Source organism: Mus pahari, chromosome 2 (assembly GCF_900095145.1).
Source record: "Mus pahari chromosome 2, PAHARI_EIJ_v1.1, whole genome shotgun sequence".
Taxonomy (NCBI): domain Eukaryota; kingdom Metazoa; phylum Chordata; class Mammalia; order Rodentia; family Muridae; genus Mus; species Mus pahari.
In genome coordinates this window covers 7,467,254-7,486,174 of record NC_034591.1, presented here as the reverse complement: position 1 = coordinate 7,486,174, position 18,921 = coordinate 7,467,254, and the positions used below count along the sequence as shown (strand labels likewise).

General features: G+C 35.2%; 1 protein-coding gene across 1 annotated transcript in view; it reads right to left on the bottom strand.

The window, feature by feature from the left end:
- Sema3d (semaphorin 3D) overlaps positions 1–18,921 on the bottom strand; it is a 182,926-nt gene that overhangs the window by 98,252 nt on the left and 65,753 nt on the right. The window contains exon 3 of the mRNA XM_021190341.2: positions 1,761–1,921. Coding sequence (XP_021046000.1) covers positions 1,761–1,921 — 161 coding nt within the window. The remainder of the gene's footprint in view (positions 1–1,760; positions 1,922–18,921) is intronic.

The window sequence follows — 18,921 nt, the reverse complement described above, 5'->3', positions numbered from 1 at the left end:
TGAAAAGTTTCTATTGGTATATATACTACATGTTCCTCATACATTTGATAGTTTACTTCTCTCTCTCTCTCTCTCTCTCTCTCTCTCTCTCTCTCTCTCTCTCTCTCTCTCTCACACACACACACACACACACACACACACACACACACACTTCCTCTCTCTCCCTTCCTTTCTTCTTTCCTTTCTTTCTTTTCTCCCTTCCTTTCTTCTTTCCTTTCTTTCTTTTCTTCCTTTCTTTCTTCATTCCTCCCTTGCTTAGGGATAGTTGATCTTTCCAAACTTGGGGCTAGGACAGTGGGTCACAACCAATGTATCACAACCCCTTTGGGTTCTCTTATCAGATATCCTGCCTGTCAGTGTTTTATATTTTGATTCATAATTGTAGCAAAATTGAAGTAATGAAACAACAACAAAATAAATTTTTGGTTGGGCGTGACCACAATATGAGGGTGTAACCAAGGGTCACAGTGTTAGAAAGATTCAAAATACTGGAATAAGATAATACAAAAAAAATCTCATTTTTTTATGTTCATACTGAGCTAGGTCATACTCCAATATAAAAGCTTCAGACCTGTCCTGTCAATAGTTGGGGAATGAGTAGATACTTGAGATCAATTAAATGATGGGATATAGTTCACATAGGAATGTTGCTGTGGGCCGAGAGGACCTGTGTTTGAGCTTTAGCCGTAGTGTGTGCTCTTTGTATTCTACCTTGCTTCTCATTCAAGTGGGTCCAGAAATAAATCAAAGGTACCACAAGTGCAAGCTTTAAGGCTGAACTGCAGGATAGGTCACCTTTTCTGCTCTAACACACGTGGATAGGAAATGCATAATAGAGAAAGCTTTATGTCTTAACACAGTTTTATGTTTCAGTCAGTTGGGATTAGGCAAAAGACAGTATAGAAAGTTCTGTCCAACTCTGAATTTCACTAGTACTGGTCAATTCTGAAGTTGGGACTTAATTTCCATGATCCACTTCATCAAATAGGAGGCACCTCCCCGACACTGTTAGTTGGGTTGAGGAGGTAATATAAACAAGCAATTTCTTTCTTATGCCTCCTTCAATATGTTCTTTTTCTTTTCATTGTTTTTCAAATGAGGCTTCATGGTCTCTCATCAGGCTCTTTAGCTTTTATGAAAGTTTCTGGTTTTGCGAACTGTTCAGACTTACCAGTGGAAATATCACTGCTGGAGAATTTCACTCAGACATAATCTTTCTCTTTCTCCATATTTCCTTTAAGTGATAAGAAATCTGTACCAACCCATACTTGTAACACTATGACTATTTATCAACTCAAAATCAGTAGGCCTTGGTAGAAATTTAGTAAGAAGTAAAATAAAGTATAGGGAAAAAAATTTAAATTTCAGATCATAGTAATAGCTATTAACTGATAATTAATAAAATTTGATTTATTTCTACTTATTCAGGAAATAATGCATGCTTTTTTATTAATTCACCTGCCATTTCTTCATTATAGATGTTTGCTTTTCTAATACATGAGTAGATATTTACCATATTTCTGTTCCATTTATTCATATTTTCAATGGCTTTAATTTTATATTCCTTAACTCAAGATATGCATAGGTACTGAAATATATAAAAGCACAAAACATTTATCAGAGGTGATATCTTTTTAAATGCCTTGTATTCTTTTTTCGATATATAAGTCTAAGACTTCATGAGTCACTTAACACAAAGCAGACAAAGCACACAGAAGAAATTCAGTGAATCCACCAATGATGTATACAAATAAACTGACCTTCTTAAAGTTCTTGTTCAAGTCAACCAGACTGAGCAGGAAGACATGGTCTTTGGCTCCTAGGAGCAGTATGCCCCTCTCCTCATCCAAAAGAAGAGTCTGGAAATCCAGTCCTTCTGATGAACCCAAAAAGGGGATACAGGTGTTTGAAAGCAACAAGTCTATGGAAAAGTCAAAAGAGGGAAAGAAAGGGGAAAGTCTTAGTACAGAAGATACATAGCTGACAAAATACACACATTGGTCCATTTTGTGAATATAGCGATGCAACATGGATGCTCCAGAATAGACACATTGGAACATGCTTAATATACACTTCCATAGGAATACACGCTTTACCTTCAATATGTTATATAACCAGATCTTAGTTTATAATTTAAATCATTTCATTTAGTAACATTTGAAAACTGATAAACTTAATTGCATCAGCAAAGTATAAGACTACCATGAATGTCATGATATTTCTTCCTCTTGTGCTTTGTAAAATTTTTTATTTAGTATATTAAATAATGGTGTTCTTATTGTATTTTAATTCATAGTTACTAATGTTATTGCTTATATTCACTTATTACAGCATCTTGGCTCTCCTCCTAACCTTCTGGTCCCTTTCCTTTTCCTAAATAATCTGTCCTTCTACGGTGTTCACGTCAGAAAAATGTGTTATTTGCTTCTGTGAGTACTGTTTCATTGTCTGCTTATATTATAATGCAGCCATTTACCCACAGAAGGGCTAAAGTTGTTGCTTCTAAGTCTTGGCAGTTACAAATAAAATATGCACATACATGGTATATTCTTTATATAAACTATTGACTTATTTTGAGTAAAGCATAGGATACATATTTGTTGGGTAACGTATTTAGTTTTGTTAGAAATTGTCCAACATGCTTCCCATGATGTCTGAATCAATTCATATTTTTATTAGTGATAAATGGGACTCTTTTTAGCATCACTATTGTCAGCACTGTAGGTTTGGCCATCCTAGTGGGTGTGGCCATCCTAGTAGGTGCTAGTTATATTGTCTTATTCTTTATTTCTCTGATGAGACTAATATACTATATAAGTTCACATGCCCATTGGGTACTTGTCTTTATTGTTGAGGTGGACATTAATGTCTTTGGGTCTCTATTTTATAAATTTTGTTGTGCATTTCTACTCAAGTTTAGTAGATGTTTTTACAACTTCGATATCTGCCCCTTATAAGGCATGTGTTTTCAAATGCTCACTTTCTTTTCTGTAACTCTTTTTTTTTAAAGTTCTGAAAGTAAAATCTTTTATAAATAAGATTTTATTTGGAGAGTTGGAAAAACATCCTTGCTTATAACACCTATTTTATTTGCATAAGTATCAGGGCTAGATTCCTATCACCCATGTGGTAGCTCAGTACCACCTGTGACTATAGTTCCAAGAGATCAGGTACTCCCTCTGATGGTATCATATATACATGTGGTGCAGAGCTATATTATGCAGGCAAAAGAGTCATAGATATAAAACAAATTTAAGATTTAACTTATAGGTCTGTGTGTTGTGTGGAAGGTGGTATATGCATGTGCGTGGACCTCCTGTAGAGGCCAGATGTATCCATCCAAGCTTCCTAGAATAGGAATTATAGGCAGTTCTGAACCATCTGATATAGATGCTGAGAATTGAACTCACACCCCTGGAATAATATAATGAATTCTAAACCACTAAGGTATCTCTTCATCACTTCTTTCTCCCACCTTTTTGATTATGTTTAAGTTGGTGCTTTGTTTGAATGATTATACTCACAATATTATTTTTTATGTTTGAGATTATAGTAAAATTATATATTTTCTTCCTTCCCTTTCTTCCTCTATACAACTGCACATACCTCTTCTCCCTTTTTTCAAACTTATGGCTTCCTTTTTTTTTTTTTAGATGTTCATGCATGTGTGTACTTATAAAATGATTATGCATATACATTTCTAAATACATAATTATAAGCTGCTCAGCTGGCATTTTGATACTGTTACTTGTATGAATGTGTTCAAAGCTGATTGTTTAGTGTTAGATGACAAACTGTCATGCTCTCTTCTGCAGAGACTGTCCTCCTGGGAGCATTTCTTAGATGTCTAGGGTCGAGGCTTTTTGGGCTTTCTACATGCACTTCAGCATGACTGTTGTTTTCCTTTTTCTACTCAAGATGAGGCAGCAATGTTGATGAAACTCTATATGTATTCTTTGCAACAAGAACTCATTGTAGAAAACCATAGCCAATCAAAATGAAGAGTTCTGAAACCCAGTCTCAATGGCAACATCTGTAAAGAAACCCGCCCAGCTCTCGCTTGGGGACTGTTATGGATAGATTGTATGGATAAGGGAGTTTGCCATGGTACCAGGCCTTCTAACAATGGACACTTCCTTACAATTTCAGATGGATATTTCCTGTTCATATATACTTCACATAAATGTCTGAACTGCAAACTTGAATTAATCCTGAAAGTAAAAATAGAATAAAAAATTGTATAACTGAAGGTAACCTTAAAATGACTTAGTACGAACTTCATAGTTCACAAATGAAAGCATCTCATCTTCATGAAGTGAAGATACACATGCTATAGTTATGTTATGTGCTGTGAGACAATTATAATGTATTTCTTAGTTTCACTCTCTTTGAGACCTCTTCAGGCCATGTGTTTTGGGTTTGCAACAATTGTAGACACTTCTAAGTAAACTAGAACTTTGAAATATATTTCTTTAACCAAATAGATTCCTAAGCAAAGAACCTAGAGCAGTATCTTAGATTTCTATAATCACCAATAAGACTTTAATAATAAATTTATCACTTTATTAAAGATTGAATACATACACTGTACCTTATAGAAATCACACTTCCTAAAGAAAGTGTGGGGCAGGGGTTGGATATTATCAATAAAAAGTATGGATGATTTACATTGTCCAAATATATTGGCTATTATCAAAATACATTGAATGAAATTCTCAAAGAATTAATAAAATTATATTGTGTTCCTTAAAAAAAAAAAGATTGAAAACAGATTAGAATTTTCAATTAATTAACTATTAATATGAGATAGATAAAAAGAGGCAGTATCCTAGAAATAGAAATATTAAAGTTTTAAAAAATATGATAGTCTCAACTGCTTGTAGGATAAAATTTATTCCCAAAGGTTTATGACTATAATCAATTGGGGGATATACTTTTATTATCACGACTCTTTTCTACTTTCTATTGGGTAACTGTTATTCTGTTCAGTTTCTAGGTAGACTTGAAAAATTAAATTTACAATGCTGAAAAATACTGTAACGCACTTAGACATCTCGAATGGCTGTGGTTATCAAACCAAACTTTCTCAGTAATATTTATAGATGGTATTTTCTGCACACTAGATTGACATTGAAATCTATGCTCATTTTTATAGAGGTAAATATCATTTTTCATATGAGAAGTACAATATCGAAATATAATTTTACGACTCCAAATGCCAAAGGCCTATGTTTTTGGCTCATTTCCAGTGAAAATTCCATCCTCCTCATAACCAGAGCTGAGGAAAAACAAAACAATGGAACCAAGGGAATGGCTAACCCAGACGTGATTAAAGCCTTTTGAAAGAATACACATCACACAAAACTCCACTGAATCAGGCAAATCAGTATCTTCTTTGGGATTTCTCGTAATAAAAGTTGAAATGTGCAAAAATCAAAGTGCTTGAAGAGACCCTTTGGAGTATATTCTCAATGAGCTACTAATGTATTTTGTGAGATAAAAACACTTATTACTTCAGCATTCCAAAACTAATCATCACTCTGCAGCATGGATTGCAATGAAAAGTACAAAATGAAACCTAACCTAGTATAATGAGCTATAGAGCAAAAGTACAAGAGTTAGATCAAAGCACCAGGATTCTACCTGGGGCTGAAATATTTCTAGAAATGTGATTTACTGATTTAGGAAAGTTCCTTGACCTCTGTGCCTCAGTTTCCTAATATAAAAAATGCAGAAAATAGAAACTCTATGGCAACTCCTATAAGCTTGCAGAACAAAAGCATTAATATGACATTGGCATTAGAATAGTGGTTAGCACATACTATATCCTATGAGTTGATCAGTTACTATAGTAATGATGATGAGTTCTTTTTGAAATGTATGTAAATTCTATGCAACAAAATTATAACATTTCCCAATTAATATAACTTTCTTGATAAGTAGAAGAGGTCATTTATAGCATTTCTTAAAGTTATGACTGGCAACTAAGAAAGAGTTAGTAAATATTAGTTCTAATTATTAGTACAAATGTCCACTTTGGGCCAAAAAAAAAAAAGGTTTTATTAAAGAAACACATTATCTTATCTTCTAATAAACCAGAACTATGAAGACTGTTAATTTTTCGATATCCAAATACAAGTAAAAGAATATTTATTACTCAAATGTTTGCATAATGCAGCATGTGTTAGGCATTGTTCAGGGTGTTCACATGTTCACATTATCACATTAGAGAATCCCCCAGCAAAATCTCTTGCATCATTTCAGTGCGCGCGCGCGCACACACACACACACACACACACACATACACACACACATATATGTGTGTGTGAAAAATATATATGAAATATGTATAGGAAAATAAAATTCAACACATGTAAACTTCATTCTAGGAGAGGTCCAAAAATTCCTTCTGAGACATCCCTTGTTCAGAACCTCGCTGCTATGTCCTTTACCAAGCCTTCAGTGCTGTGGATTCAAAGCAATGATTGCTAAATAAATCATCAGAGTAGAATAAATTGAGCTACATTATATACCAAAACCTAGGACATTCACATGTCTTGATCAGGCCAATACTGTAACTTGTTATGCCATCTTAAGATAGCTAGGACCATTTACTAAGATAATTTTGTAGAGATTGTACCCAGGAAGCTCTTACTGCAGTTGGTTATTATAATTCTACTCATTGCTATTGATTACTCTGAATTCTATTATTCTGACTTCATAACTCTTTGGGTACATATGCCTAGAACAAACATAATATATGAAGATGTTACTATCCTTGCCAATTTCATGAATCTGGTTGTCTTGAAAATTGTTTCCAGTGGAAAAAAAAGAGAATAAAACTCTGTCAGTTCAGGACAAAGACCAGGTCTCCCTTGAATTTTATTTCTAAGTATCTTTCTTACAGTCTGGGAAAATTAAGTACTTAATGACTATTTGTACCATGAAATTCAGTTATTAAATATGGAATAATTGTGATTACAAAAAAAAATGAAACTAGACATACAATGTCCAGATAGCCAAGTGCAATGTCAGGCATGAGAGCTCAGCTATTATGTAGGTGACTGGAAACTGTGATTATGGCCTTTTTTTTTTCTTTCAAGAAAGTACCAAGGACTCAAATTGAGTGTTAGAGAGATAAATATGCATAAAGTGCTCAGGATGAATGAGGATGGGAACTGGCAGCGTCAGGAACACTACTCAGAAGTTTCTGAACCAAGAAGAGTCCCTGAAATGCACATGCCAGTTCAAGGACGCAGCCATTTAAGAACCGTGGGTACTTTTTTTTTTTTTTTTTGCCTCTACTTCTACAAGGAGAAAAATAAAGTTGATATACTCATTTGCTGTATTCTATTTCACCAGAACAAATTCTATTTGATTTGGTTTCAAACAAACTTAACAAGAAAACAGCTGCAAAAATATTGGCTAACCTGAACGAGCATCATTTGCGAATGATTTAGTGTTGTGCTGTGACAGTGCTAGCATCAAAGTGATTAAAGCATGCCTCACCAACCCTCCGTAGCCAAATAAAATAATTAGACTAAGGCATTATACATGAAAATTTCCCAGGCTGACAGATATGTTAGGAAAAGACCTTGGGACAGAGATTGGAACAGGTTCCCTCTTCCCCAAAGAGCTTATCTTTATTGCATTTTTGCCAAACCAAGCAAAGTTTTTTTTTTTTTTTTTGTTTCCATGAGATCATAAACTAAAACCTAGAGAACAATAACTCTAGAAGATATATCTTTACACCTAAAGTTGACACACAACCTGAACTTCAGGAGTCAAAAATGGACAGTAGCTGTTCTGGGTGCAAACTTCAGAGTTTTATTTATTCACCTACATTGGAAATCCTCAAGGATGTAATGGTCAACACTGTTATCATAAAGGCCTGTAATCTGGTTAGGATTTCTTCCTTTTCTGCCTTTAGTGAAAGGGCAAGGGTGTCCCTTCTCATGTCCCATGCTGAGGTCTGTTGTGTGCTAAATTAAACAGAGTCACTCTTGCTTATGTCAAGCAGGATTTGAATTTGGTCCCAAATGACCCCTTTGCTTGATCCATATGATAGCTGTGCTGATCCACCGGACATCTAATATTCCCTTTGTAGGTGCATCAGTGCATTCTTACTACCCTCCCACACTCTTACAGGTTTGGAATTTCACCCACATACTTAAATGAACACTTTTGTATTAGAAGCATAATCTTGGAAGTCCTGTAATTTAATTACATCCATAGTAAATGAATTAAATATGTCAGTATTTTCTATGTTTTTGAGTAGCAACACCATCTTCTGCGATGGATTCGATAGACAGCAGAGAAGGGCTTCATGGCCCATTACCCATTATAGAGAACTAGAAAGGTTTCTGAGTTTCAAAAACTCCATAAAAGACACAAATTTCCATGCCTATAGGCATATACACTTTTCTTTTCTTCCTTCTCCTTGTCTTTCCACCTTTCATATTTTCTTTTCAAATCTCCCTGTGCACATATATGCATGATCCATCCCCATGCACACATAAACACGAACAATAAGCTCAGGTGTTGGTCTTTGGCTTGTTCCTTCTCTTTGTGTCTTGTTTGCTGCTGTGTATGCTAGGATAGCTGGTATATAAGCCCCCAGGTTACCTCTGCCTTCCATCCATGTCACTGTAGAAGCACTGGGTATTAGAGATGCATGCTATCACATCTGTCTTCACATATGTTCTAGGTATCAAAACCCTGGTCCTCACTCTTAAGCTGAGCTATTACTCTACCTAACTCTTTTGAGACAGATCTCATGAAGCCTGGGTTGGCTATAGCCACTATGTTTTCAAAGGTAACCATAGGTTTCTGACCCATCCTGCCTTTACCTGCCTGTCATTGCTGAGGTTCTTGACTTTATGGGATGTATCCAAAGAGAGTTTCTGTAGCTTCATCAACCATTTTTTTTTTTATATCTGTCAAGTGTGATAAGGAAACCATGCTTCTCATATATAGTCAGCATAAGGAAATTAGTATTCTCATCAAATTTGATTTTGAAAGTTCTGACAAAGTCTCCTGAACACCTATCTTCTGTTGGAAAGAGCTGATAGCATGGTCAAGACAGGGCTGTGCAACATCGATGCCATTGGGAATGCACAGCCTGGAAAAGAAGCTAAACCATAGCTGAAGAGAAAATTCACAGTGACAAGAGTGCTTAAACTAGTCAGACAAGAGGTATCTTTAGGAGTGACATGGGATGGACTTATTTTCTATCATTAACTTACCAAACCTGATAATACCACTTTAACTTCCTTGTTTCTGGGTGAGACTGAGTACTATGGTATAAGAACTTTTTAAAATTTTGTCAAGATACATGACTTCTCAAATAATATGTTAACTCACATCTTTATTCATGAATGCTGCTCTTGCTTCTAAAAGTAGGTAGCCTCTACCTTTGAGGGGAAAACACAGTTGAAGTATTAAATAATTATAAACATGGGAGATCTTATCAATCATCATGCATGACTGTCAGGATGTCACTTAAGATAGAAATGATTAGTGGGCTTCCTATTATAGATTTTTTTTCCCTTCATGTTAGAGCCCTACAGCAAGGACGCCTCTCGGGTGAAATGGTCAGGTCTCCTGTTTGTGAAGGGCAGGGTAAGGACAGGGCAATTCCTGTTTTTTATTAAAACAAATGCTTGCTTTGCAAAGAATTCTTTGTATTTCCTCTTTACTGTCCCGTAATATAATTGTTCATTCAGCCTATAAGCTCATGGAACCTGATGGTCTTCATTCCTCCTCTTTATCCCCTCAGAGGAAGGGAGTGGTGAGTAATAACGAATCTAATAAATTTAGGATTAAGCAACACAGACTTCCTCAGTTTTTGAGTGCTAAATGAACATGACCTTAAACCCTTGAAAATTAAATTTACTGCCAGAAATCCTGACCTGGGTGGAGTTGGCAGTTTCTCTCTTAAGACTGCATGACTGACAAATGGCTCCTGCACATCCTTTAAAAAGAGAGTCCTTTACTAGATTTCACACACACACACACTCTCTCTCTCTCTCTCTCTCTCTCTCTCTCTCTCTCTCTCTCTCTCTCTCTCACACACACACACACACACACACACACACACACACACACAAATCTATCATTTAAGAAGAGAATCAGCTTTGAAGAAAGTCAGATTTCATCCCATGCCAATCTAAGGACCACACTTTTTCAGGAGGAAAAGTTGGGTATAAATATAGAGCAGATCAAAGCTCAGCTACTCCTCTCTGCCAAGTCAGGAGACTCATCAGGAGTCCTACTCTCTGTTCTTCATCCTCAAGGAAATAGCTGTCATATCACGATGACTGAGGACTTTTAAACACAGAGGTATATATAGTATCCTCTATTAAATTTACTTAAACCATTTGCATATAATACTTTCTTTCAGCTTGTGTTTCTACTCCTGAATTGATTCTAAATTTAACCACTCTCCTAATTCGGTATTTCTTGGAATTTACATATTAAATTTTTGGTTGTCCTAAAATCCCCTTTATGGGGTTACTTTATGGTTTTCCCACTCCTTCCATAAAGATTTTGGCTGACAACTAACTAACAATCTAAGGTTGGTGTAATAAAGCAGAAGCAGCAAAATATTTATTGTAAAATAAAAATTAACTTCCAGTATTGTAGTTTATTGAGTTCCTTCAGCATCTATAGTGGACTATTTGTAATTCCAGCCTTTATTCCTAGAAAAGTTGCTTTGATTCAATATAGAAGACATTAAGTGATAATGGCCATACTTGACTTCCATCAAGACTTTTAAAATTTGTTTTTCATTGCAAATTTTCGTTATTTACATTTCAAATGTTATCCCCATTCCCAGACTTCCAACAAGTTTTTAACAGTGTCCAGATCAAATGCAAGCCTTTAGCCTACAGGTGACTCATTACTATCTACATAAAAATGCTAATCAACATGTCTGAATTTAGTCACTTGTTCAAAAACACAAAGGATACAAAAGAAAGAATTTTGTCAAGATTTAGTCAACCCAAATTCCCGCAAAGGAAGACTTCAAAATTCTAGATGTATGGGATATTGTCAGTTTGCAAGGTAGCATGTTGATCATAAACTCTTGTTCTCATGAATGCAAGTTCAAACAAAGAGACTAACAATAAAACAAAATTCTTGCTTATTCTACAATGGAATGTTGAATATAATTCTGTTTTTTTTATGCAGGAGAATATTAAATATGGGAAAAACTGCCCCATCCAGGGGTCCATCCCATAATCAGCCACCAAACGCAGACACTATTGCATACACCAGCAAGATTTTGCTGAAAGGACCCTGATATAGCTGTCTCTTGTGAGGCTATGCCAGTGCCTGGCAAACACAGAAGTGAATGCTCACAGTCAGCTATCGGATGGGTCCCAATAGAGGAGCTAGAGGAAGTACCCAAGGAGCTGAAGGGGTCTGCAACCCTATAGGTGGAACAACAATATGAACTAACCAGTACCCCCAGAACTCGTGTCTCTAGCTGCATATGTAGCAGAAGATGGCCTAGTCAGCCATCACTGGGAAGAGAGGCCCCTTGGTCTTNCAAACTTTATATGCCCCAGTACAGGGGAACTCCAGGGCCAAGAAGGGGGAGTGGATGGGGAGGGTATAGGGGACTTTGGGGATAGCATCTAAAATGTACATGAAGTAAATACCTAATAAAAATTTGAAAAAAAAAAAAAGAAAAAAAAAGAAATGAGATTGATTTCACTCACAGAAATGTTAACTAGAACTAAAGTATATTATATTATCAGATCTATGCACCTATCAGGACAAGATGTGGAGTAGGAGCATAATAATTTTATCTTGTCACATTTTGATTGTCAACACTTTTAAATCATAACTTTTCTCTAAAAGGATAGATTTTAATTGTGAATAATCCATACAAATAGATCACATAAGTCACTTATGATCCTTTAAACCAATAATTTCAATAGTGAGTCTTTTTAAAATTTTCAAAACATGTTTTGATAACTTCCAATTGTTCTACATAAAAATCATTCCCATGAATACTTCCCTGGGAAGCAATGATGCAACCTGATACAATGGAGTGGACTTTCTCAAAGGAAATTGGTCCTGCCATATATCTTTTCCTGAATCCGTCCTGGTTTTTAGACTTCTCAATTATCAAGCAATGCTTAAAATCAAAACTCTACTTCAAACATTAGTCGACATGTGCTCCAGAGAAGAACATGAGTGTAAAAGATCTCTCAAAGTCTTATCTTAATACTTCTGAATTGGAGTTGTAAAGCAAGTATAAGAAAATAAGAAGATACCTCATAGTAAGATTATTTCAAAATAGAGATCAAAAGGTTGTATATTCATTATGTTTTTTATAAAAAAAATCATAATTTAAAATACTTATAATGTTAAAGACAACAATTTCTCTTAAAGTTAGATGAATGCATATCAAACAATGGTCAAGTCATATGTGAGACTTTGGTCACAGCTGAGATGCTTCACGCCATCTGCATCCCAAGTCTTTGAACATGCCTCCTGTTTTTCCTGGAAGTTGTTCAAACCATGTCCTCACTCTTTCTGTTATGAAATTTAAAACAAGTTGTCACATATACGTCTTGTTTTCATTCATCATGCTGGTCACTTGTGACATTTGCTCCTAAATTTCCACTGCTTTGCAGAAATCTTCATACTGTCTTTTCATTTAAGCAGATGCCAATTATCTTTAATTTTTTTTCCAGGTTTTGTCCAGATGATGGCCTCTGATCTTGGTAGATTTAATCTGAAGGCTGACATTGTCCTTCTTGCATGCTTGCAAGAGAGTATTTCTCCAACTCAAGCAGTATTTGTACAGTATAAGCAGTAAAATAATATGTCTCACTTATACTTCTAAATTCTCTAAAAATTGTTTATGTATCATAAACTTTGTGATATCTGTTAATGACTTCAAATACAACTAAAGTCCCACCATCTCTTATAAGTTTTAGTTCAGTTCCTTAAAGATTTTAGTTTTACCTCTAAGGGTGTCTTCCTTTGGACTGTAATGAGTCTGTCCATATCTCCTCACCCAACATTTTATTCAGATTTAGTTTTCTTCTCTTATTTCTACACTTCTTTTGAATTTTGAATAATATCTGTCATTACCTCTGCATCCATTTCACATCCTGGACACCAATAACCCATTAAAATGGAAGATATAATTAAAAGTTCAAAAACAAATTTCTCTACTCCTCAAGTATTTATTCTTTACAATTCAGGCTAAGATTCAAATCATTCTTTTAAATTCCTTAAATACACCTACACAAATTATTTTGTTTGAATCAATCATTACCCGTCACACCAACCCCTAAACATGAGCTTTACTAATTTTCTTAATAATCACTAATTATGTAAATTCTCTAATGAAAATTCTCTAATGCTAATGGGTACTTTACACAAAATATTTTAAACTTTTTTCAATATTGAAGGTCAATTTCATATTACATTTGAAATTATTTAGAACATTTTATTTTAAATGTACTACAACTATCACCTTTAAATAGTTATTTTGAGTATTCCTTTTGTTCCCTAAAAACCTAGCACTCCAGCTGACAAGATGGCTTGGCATGTAAAGGTACTCATTATATAGCTTGACCATCAGAATTGTATTCCTGTGTCTCACATGATGGAAAGAGATAATGACTCCTATGAATTTTCCTTTGACCAAAATACACGTATTTGGCAAGTACATAACACATACACACACACACACACACACACACACACACACACACACACACAAATGTACTTTAAAATATCCTAGTTTCTCCTCTTGGAAAGAGTAATAACTAAATTATTGCTATATTTCAGTACATGAAAACGTATAATAAAGATATAACTAATGATTTTCAAAGTGATATTTGTTTACCTTGATCCTTTCTTACCATCCAGGCAGATTTTGTTACAGATTGTTAATAATGCTGAGATGTTAATGTGCCATCTGGAATCCCAACTGTGGCTGCCTGTGGTGACATCCACATGCTCATGGTCCAAATTATCATGTCAAAGGGAAGAAGAGCAGGGAAACTAAAGCCATCTAGAGAACTGTATCTCAAGATTTACCTTTCATTCAAGCCAGCTATGATTCTTTTTTAGTACACAGACTGCCATTCAGATCTAAGAGCAGGGTTGAGGGTGTGGATTCCTGAGGTGATGCTGAACCCCATTTAGAACAGAAATGCAGGAAAACACTGATGCCTCTTCTGTGCACTGCTTTCTTGAATTTAAGAGCTGGATTCTTTCCTTTTTAAAAACAGGGACTCTCAAACTCTTAAACATAATGTAAAATTATGCATTTTTACAAAATTGTATTGGTAAGATCTGAACACTACTATGCCATTCCTACAGCTAATGGTTACAAGCAGTTGACAAGCTATTTCACTTAAACTAAAGATGTAAAGGCTGTTACCAACTCAAATCATGTAATACTGCAGTGAAGTAAATTCCTTTGAATGGATCAAATCTCATAGAGTAATTGTATGTAGGATTAGATTAAGTGTGGGTTTTTTAAAAAGGGTTTGTTGTATTATCTGTGGCAACCTCTCTGCCCAAAATGCTGAAATATCATTATTTATATAAAGACATAAATGTGCACTATATGTGCTTTTCAAAGACACATACTATTCAAACTATTTGAGTTTGTCACAGTTTTCATTTAGTGATAACATCTGAGAGCAATTTATCTATTATTTAAATTGGTCCTCGAGAAGAATCTCCCACCCAGGAGATCCAGCTTTTGGGCGAGGAAAGAAACCAGGAATAGCAAGTGGCTTTTCTGATAGTGCACAGAGTACATGATTGAGAAAGGGTGGAACCCTCCTGTGTCTTCCATTCTTTGACTTCTTCTGGATGTTCCTTCTGTATTAATATTGAGAATTAATATATAAGAAAGATATTTTTCTGCAAAATAGAACATATAATTATAAATGAGTATATTAACATGAGTTCATTACTATTGTGTCTTCTGCTTTGTATTACAATTATTCTCTACATTACTGAAAGACATGATGTGTAATATGGCTCTAGTCAAACACACCTGATAAATATAAATTTTCTATCCTGGATGAAATGTGTGTTTTCTGCTTTTGTGTTTGTTAAAATACAAGTGCTTGAGGCCCTGAGCTGATTTGTGGAAGTCCACACTACCCAGGCAGATGTGCTTCCTCAAGAAGTCAGACTGTACACAAAGAAAGAAATGCATATAAGCCAACACTCAAGACCTTTGATGTTCCAACTCCAGCCAACATCTGACTATGTATATACTAGAGAGTCAAAATGACAACTGCCTACCTTCACCAGACTCTTGACCCAAGGAACTAAGATCTATTTGCTTATAGTAAAGGTAACAAGTTTCATGGTGGTGTGCTCTTCTATATCAGTAGTCATTAACAATGGGGGACTGCCATAACATAAACATTAAAATGTGGCTTTGAGAATTGTCCTTGTTAAACAATAGTACATCTACTTGTCTTTTGAATCAGCACTGTGAGTGTTTTCAGAGGCCAGAGGAGGAGGTGGGGTGTCTTATTTTAGAACTTTCATTATTTCTTTGAGGCACAGCCTCTTCCTGAAGTTGTAGCTTGTCTTTCAAGTAGTCTAGAAACCAGCAAACCTCAGCAAGTCTCTTATTTCTGCAATTCCATCCACCTCAGAGTTGTGATTACAGATGTTTTCAAGGTGGCTAGATTTGTTACTGTGGGAACTACAATCTGAACCCCAGTCCTCATCAATGGATATCTTAAATGCTGAGTTGTCTTTTTAGCCCATCTTAAAAGAAATGCAGGGACAAAAGTGGAGGAAAAGGTGGTCCAGTGACCAGCCCAACTTGGGATGCATCTCAAGGGGAGGCTCCAAGACCTGACACTATTACTGATGCTATGATGTGCTTATAGACAGGAGCCTAGCATGACTGTCCTCTGAGAGACCGAACAAGCAGCTGACTAAGACAAACACAGACACTGAAGTCAGGCAACCTTGTGGTTGAATCAGGGAAAGTTTGGAATAAGGTGAAGAGGAACAACCCCATAGGAAGACCTGCAATCTCAAGTAACCTAGACTGAGATCTCTCAGACACTGAGCCACCAACCAGGTAGCATACACTAGCTGATCTCAGGTCCCTGACACATATACAGCAGAGGACTGCCTGGTCTCGTTTCAGTGGGAGAAGACACACCTAATCCTTCCAAGACTTGAGGTCCCAGGGGGTGCAGAGGCCTGTGTGAGGGCATCTTCTTCGAGATAAGGGAGAGGGGGAATGGGATGAGAAAATGTAGGAGGGTAGACTGGGAGGGAGCAATGGCTGAATTATAAAAGCTAAAAGTAACAACAACAACAACAACAACAACAACAACAACAACAATAAATGATACTGTCACAACATAGCTATGAAGAAAATCCAAGAAATAAAAGAAGTTGTGACCAAGTGTATGCCAGTTATGATGAGAGATGGTTGTAACCTCAGCACTCAGCAAGGAAGTTCATGAATGTGAGGTTTTGCCTCAGTTACAGAGAAACACTGTGTCTGCAAAATCAGGAAGAAAGTTCTCAGTACCACCACAAGAAGAACTTTCCTGCTGTGGCTTTACTTTAATAGACTGAACTGGTACACAACAGCTGTCTTGTGGTCCTTATCTATTAATGTAAGCAACTGTATCATCTCAAGCGCACCTTGCACTATATGTTTGCTTGTCATGCCATTCTTGCCCAACCCCCATTGCATGGTTTAATGAATTGTTTAGTAACTCTTTAGTCTTAGGAAACTCTTGTTGAATTGAGAATCTGATAGTTTAGGTATCATACTTTAGAAATTGTTTATTTTTTCCCTGAAATTTATTTATTTTTTTACTTGAAGATCATCAGGATTCTTTTGAGGAGAATTTGATGTTTGTAGACAGATTTAGGATATCTTTTCCTTTGTATATTAATCTCTCTCTCTCTCTCTCTCTCTCTCTCTCTCTCTCTCTCTCTCTCATCTATCTATCCATCTATTTATTATCTATCTATCATCATGTCTGTCTATTATCTATCTATCTATCTATCTATCTATCTATCTATCTATCTATCTATCTATCTATCTATCTATCATCCAGATAACGTTTGTTTATTCTTAAGGCAAGTTCTGGCTATATAATACAAGCTGTGCTTAAATTTACCATCCTCTTGCTTCAAGCTCATGAGTCCTGGGATTGTAAGCATAAGTGACGTAGCTACCAAAATATGGCTTTTGCAACATGTTGCCTGAGTGCCCAAAGTGCTTAGTGGGGGCTGTTCATTCTGGCCAATCAGAGCTCTTGTCAATCTCAGCATCATTGACCTTAAATATGCTAGTTTACCATCTAAAGTGTTTTTGTATATGCTATACCTTCCAGTGATCATACTTACACTGTTGCCTATTGTTCAACAGTTTTGAAGACAACCCAAGTAATAAAAGGAATTATTGTCAGGAGTATGCCAGTCTTAGTGACTCTTGGCTCTAACCTCAGCACTCAGCAAAGAAGGTCATAACCATGAGGCTAGTGTGGTTAAAATTCTTGGCTTCAGTTTTTATTTTCCAAACATAGCATACATGATGCCAATAGATTTTGGGGGGTGGGGTAGGGTGCGGTAGAAAGGAATATGAAATAAAGTCTATCTGTAATTAATTAATTATATATTTTTCAAGTATAGCTTTTAATTTTGGTTGAATAAAAATCCTACTAATTTAGACCTCATATTGAGATCCATCATTTATATAAAGAAGCTTCCTCTATATTTCAATAATATAATTAAATTATATTATACATATAAGTATTTGAACATTTTAAAGATTCTCACCTCTTTAACAGATGAAACATCAAATTGAAATACCAACATTTTCCATCTTTTTAATTAATTAATTAATTATTTCATATGAATACATGGTAGCTGTCTCAGACACACCAGTAGGGGATATTAGATTCCATTACAAATGGTCATAAGTCAACATGTGGTTGCTAGGAATTGAACTCAGAACCTCTGGAAGACGAGTCAGCGCTATTAATGGCTGAGACAGCTCTTCACCCCACATTTTTATTTTTAATGCCTGGGAGTTGAACCCAATGTACTGCAAATGTGAGGCAAGAGCTCGGCCACTGTCCTTCATTCCAACCCTATTACCAACATATTACATGTGCAACAAGTAAAAGAAGAATACCATGTCTCATTTTTTATTTGAAATACAATTAACTTTTATCACCAATATTTATTTTTATTGGAGTAATGGCATCCTAAAAAACAGAAAATACTAAAAGTACCATCTTAATTTTAATACAAGTTCAGAATAAAGTTGTTTGACTTTCCCTGCAGAGTCTTCAAAATTGTTTTGATAAGCCTTGTATAAATCACAAGAAAGGAAAAAATAGACTTCATTAACAAGATTTGAAGAAAAAGTTATACATGGACTCAAATACTTAATATAATGAATACCTACATTATGTTTTTATACTACTTGTTCATATTAATGTAAATATTTACAAATAATTATCTTAGATTTTGTTTTAATTATTGTCTTGAATTCATATTGGTTTTACCCCTACATAATCTGTACAATTGGTTTCTCAGCTCTTGTAGACTGTGAAACATTTTAGGTGTAATAATACCTTAGAGTACAAAATACACTTTACCTTAGAATAGTAACAGTCATTAGTAACAATTACATAGAACTTATTAACTTTTATATTGTTATAGATGTGATTTAATTTTAGTCTACCTTGTAGACTAAATTAATCATTATAAATATCAACTGGAAATGTACTTGGCTAATTTAGGTATCTTTTATTCCATAAAAGTAATAATTGTAGTCCATGTTCTAAATAATATTCTGACTGATCTTACTTTGTAGAACTAAATATGCATTTTAAATAAAAGAAATAAGTGTTCAAAGAAGACATTCAGATGTCC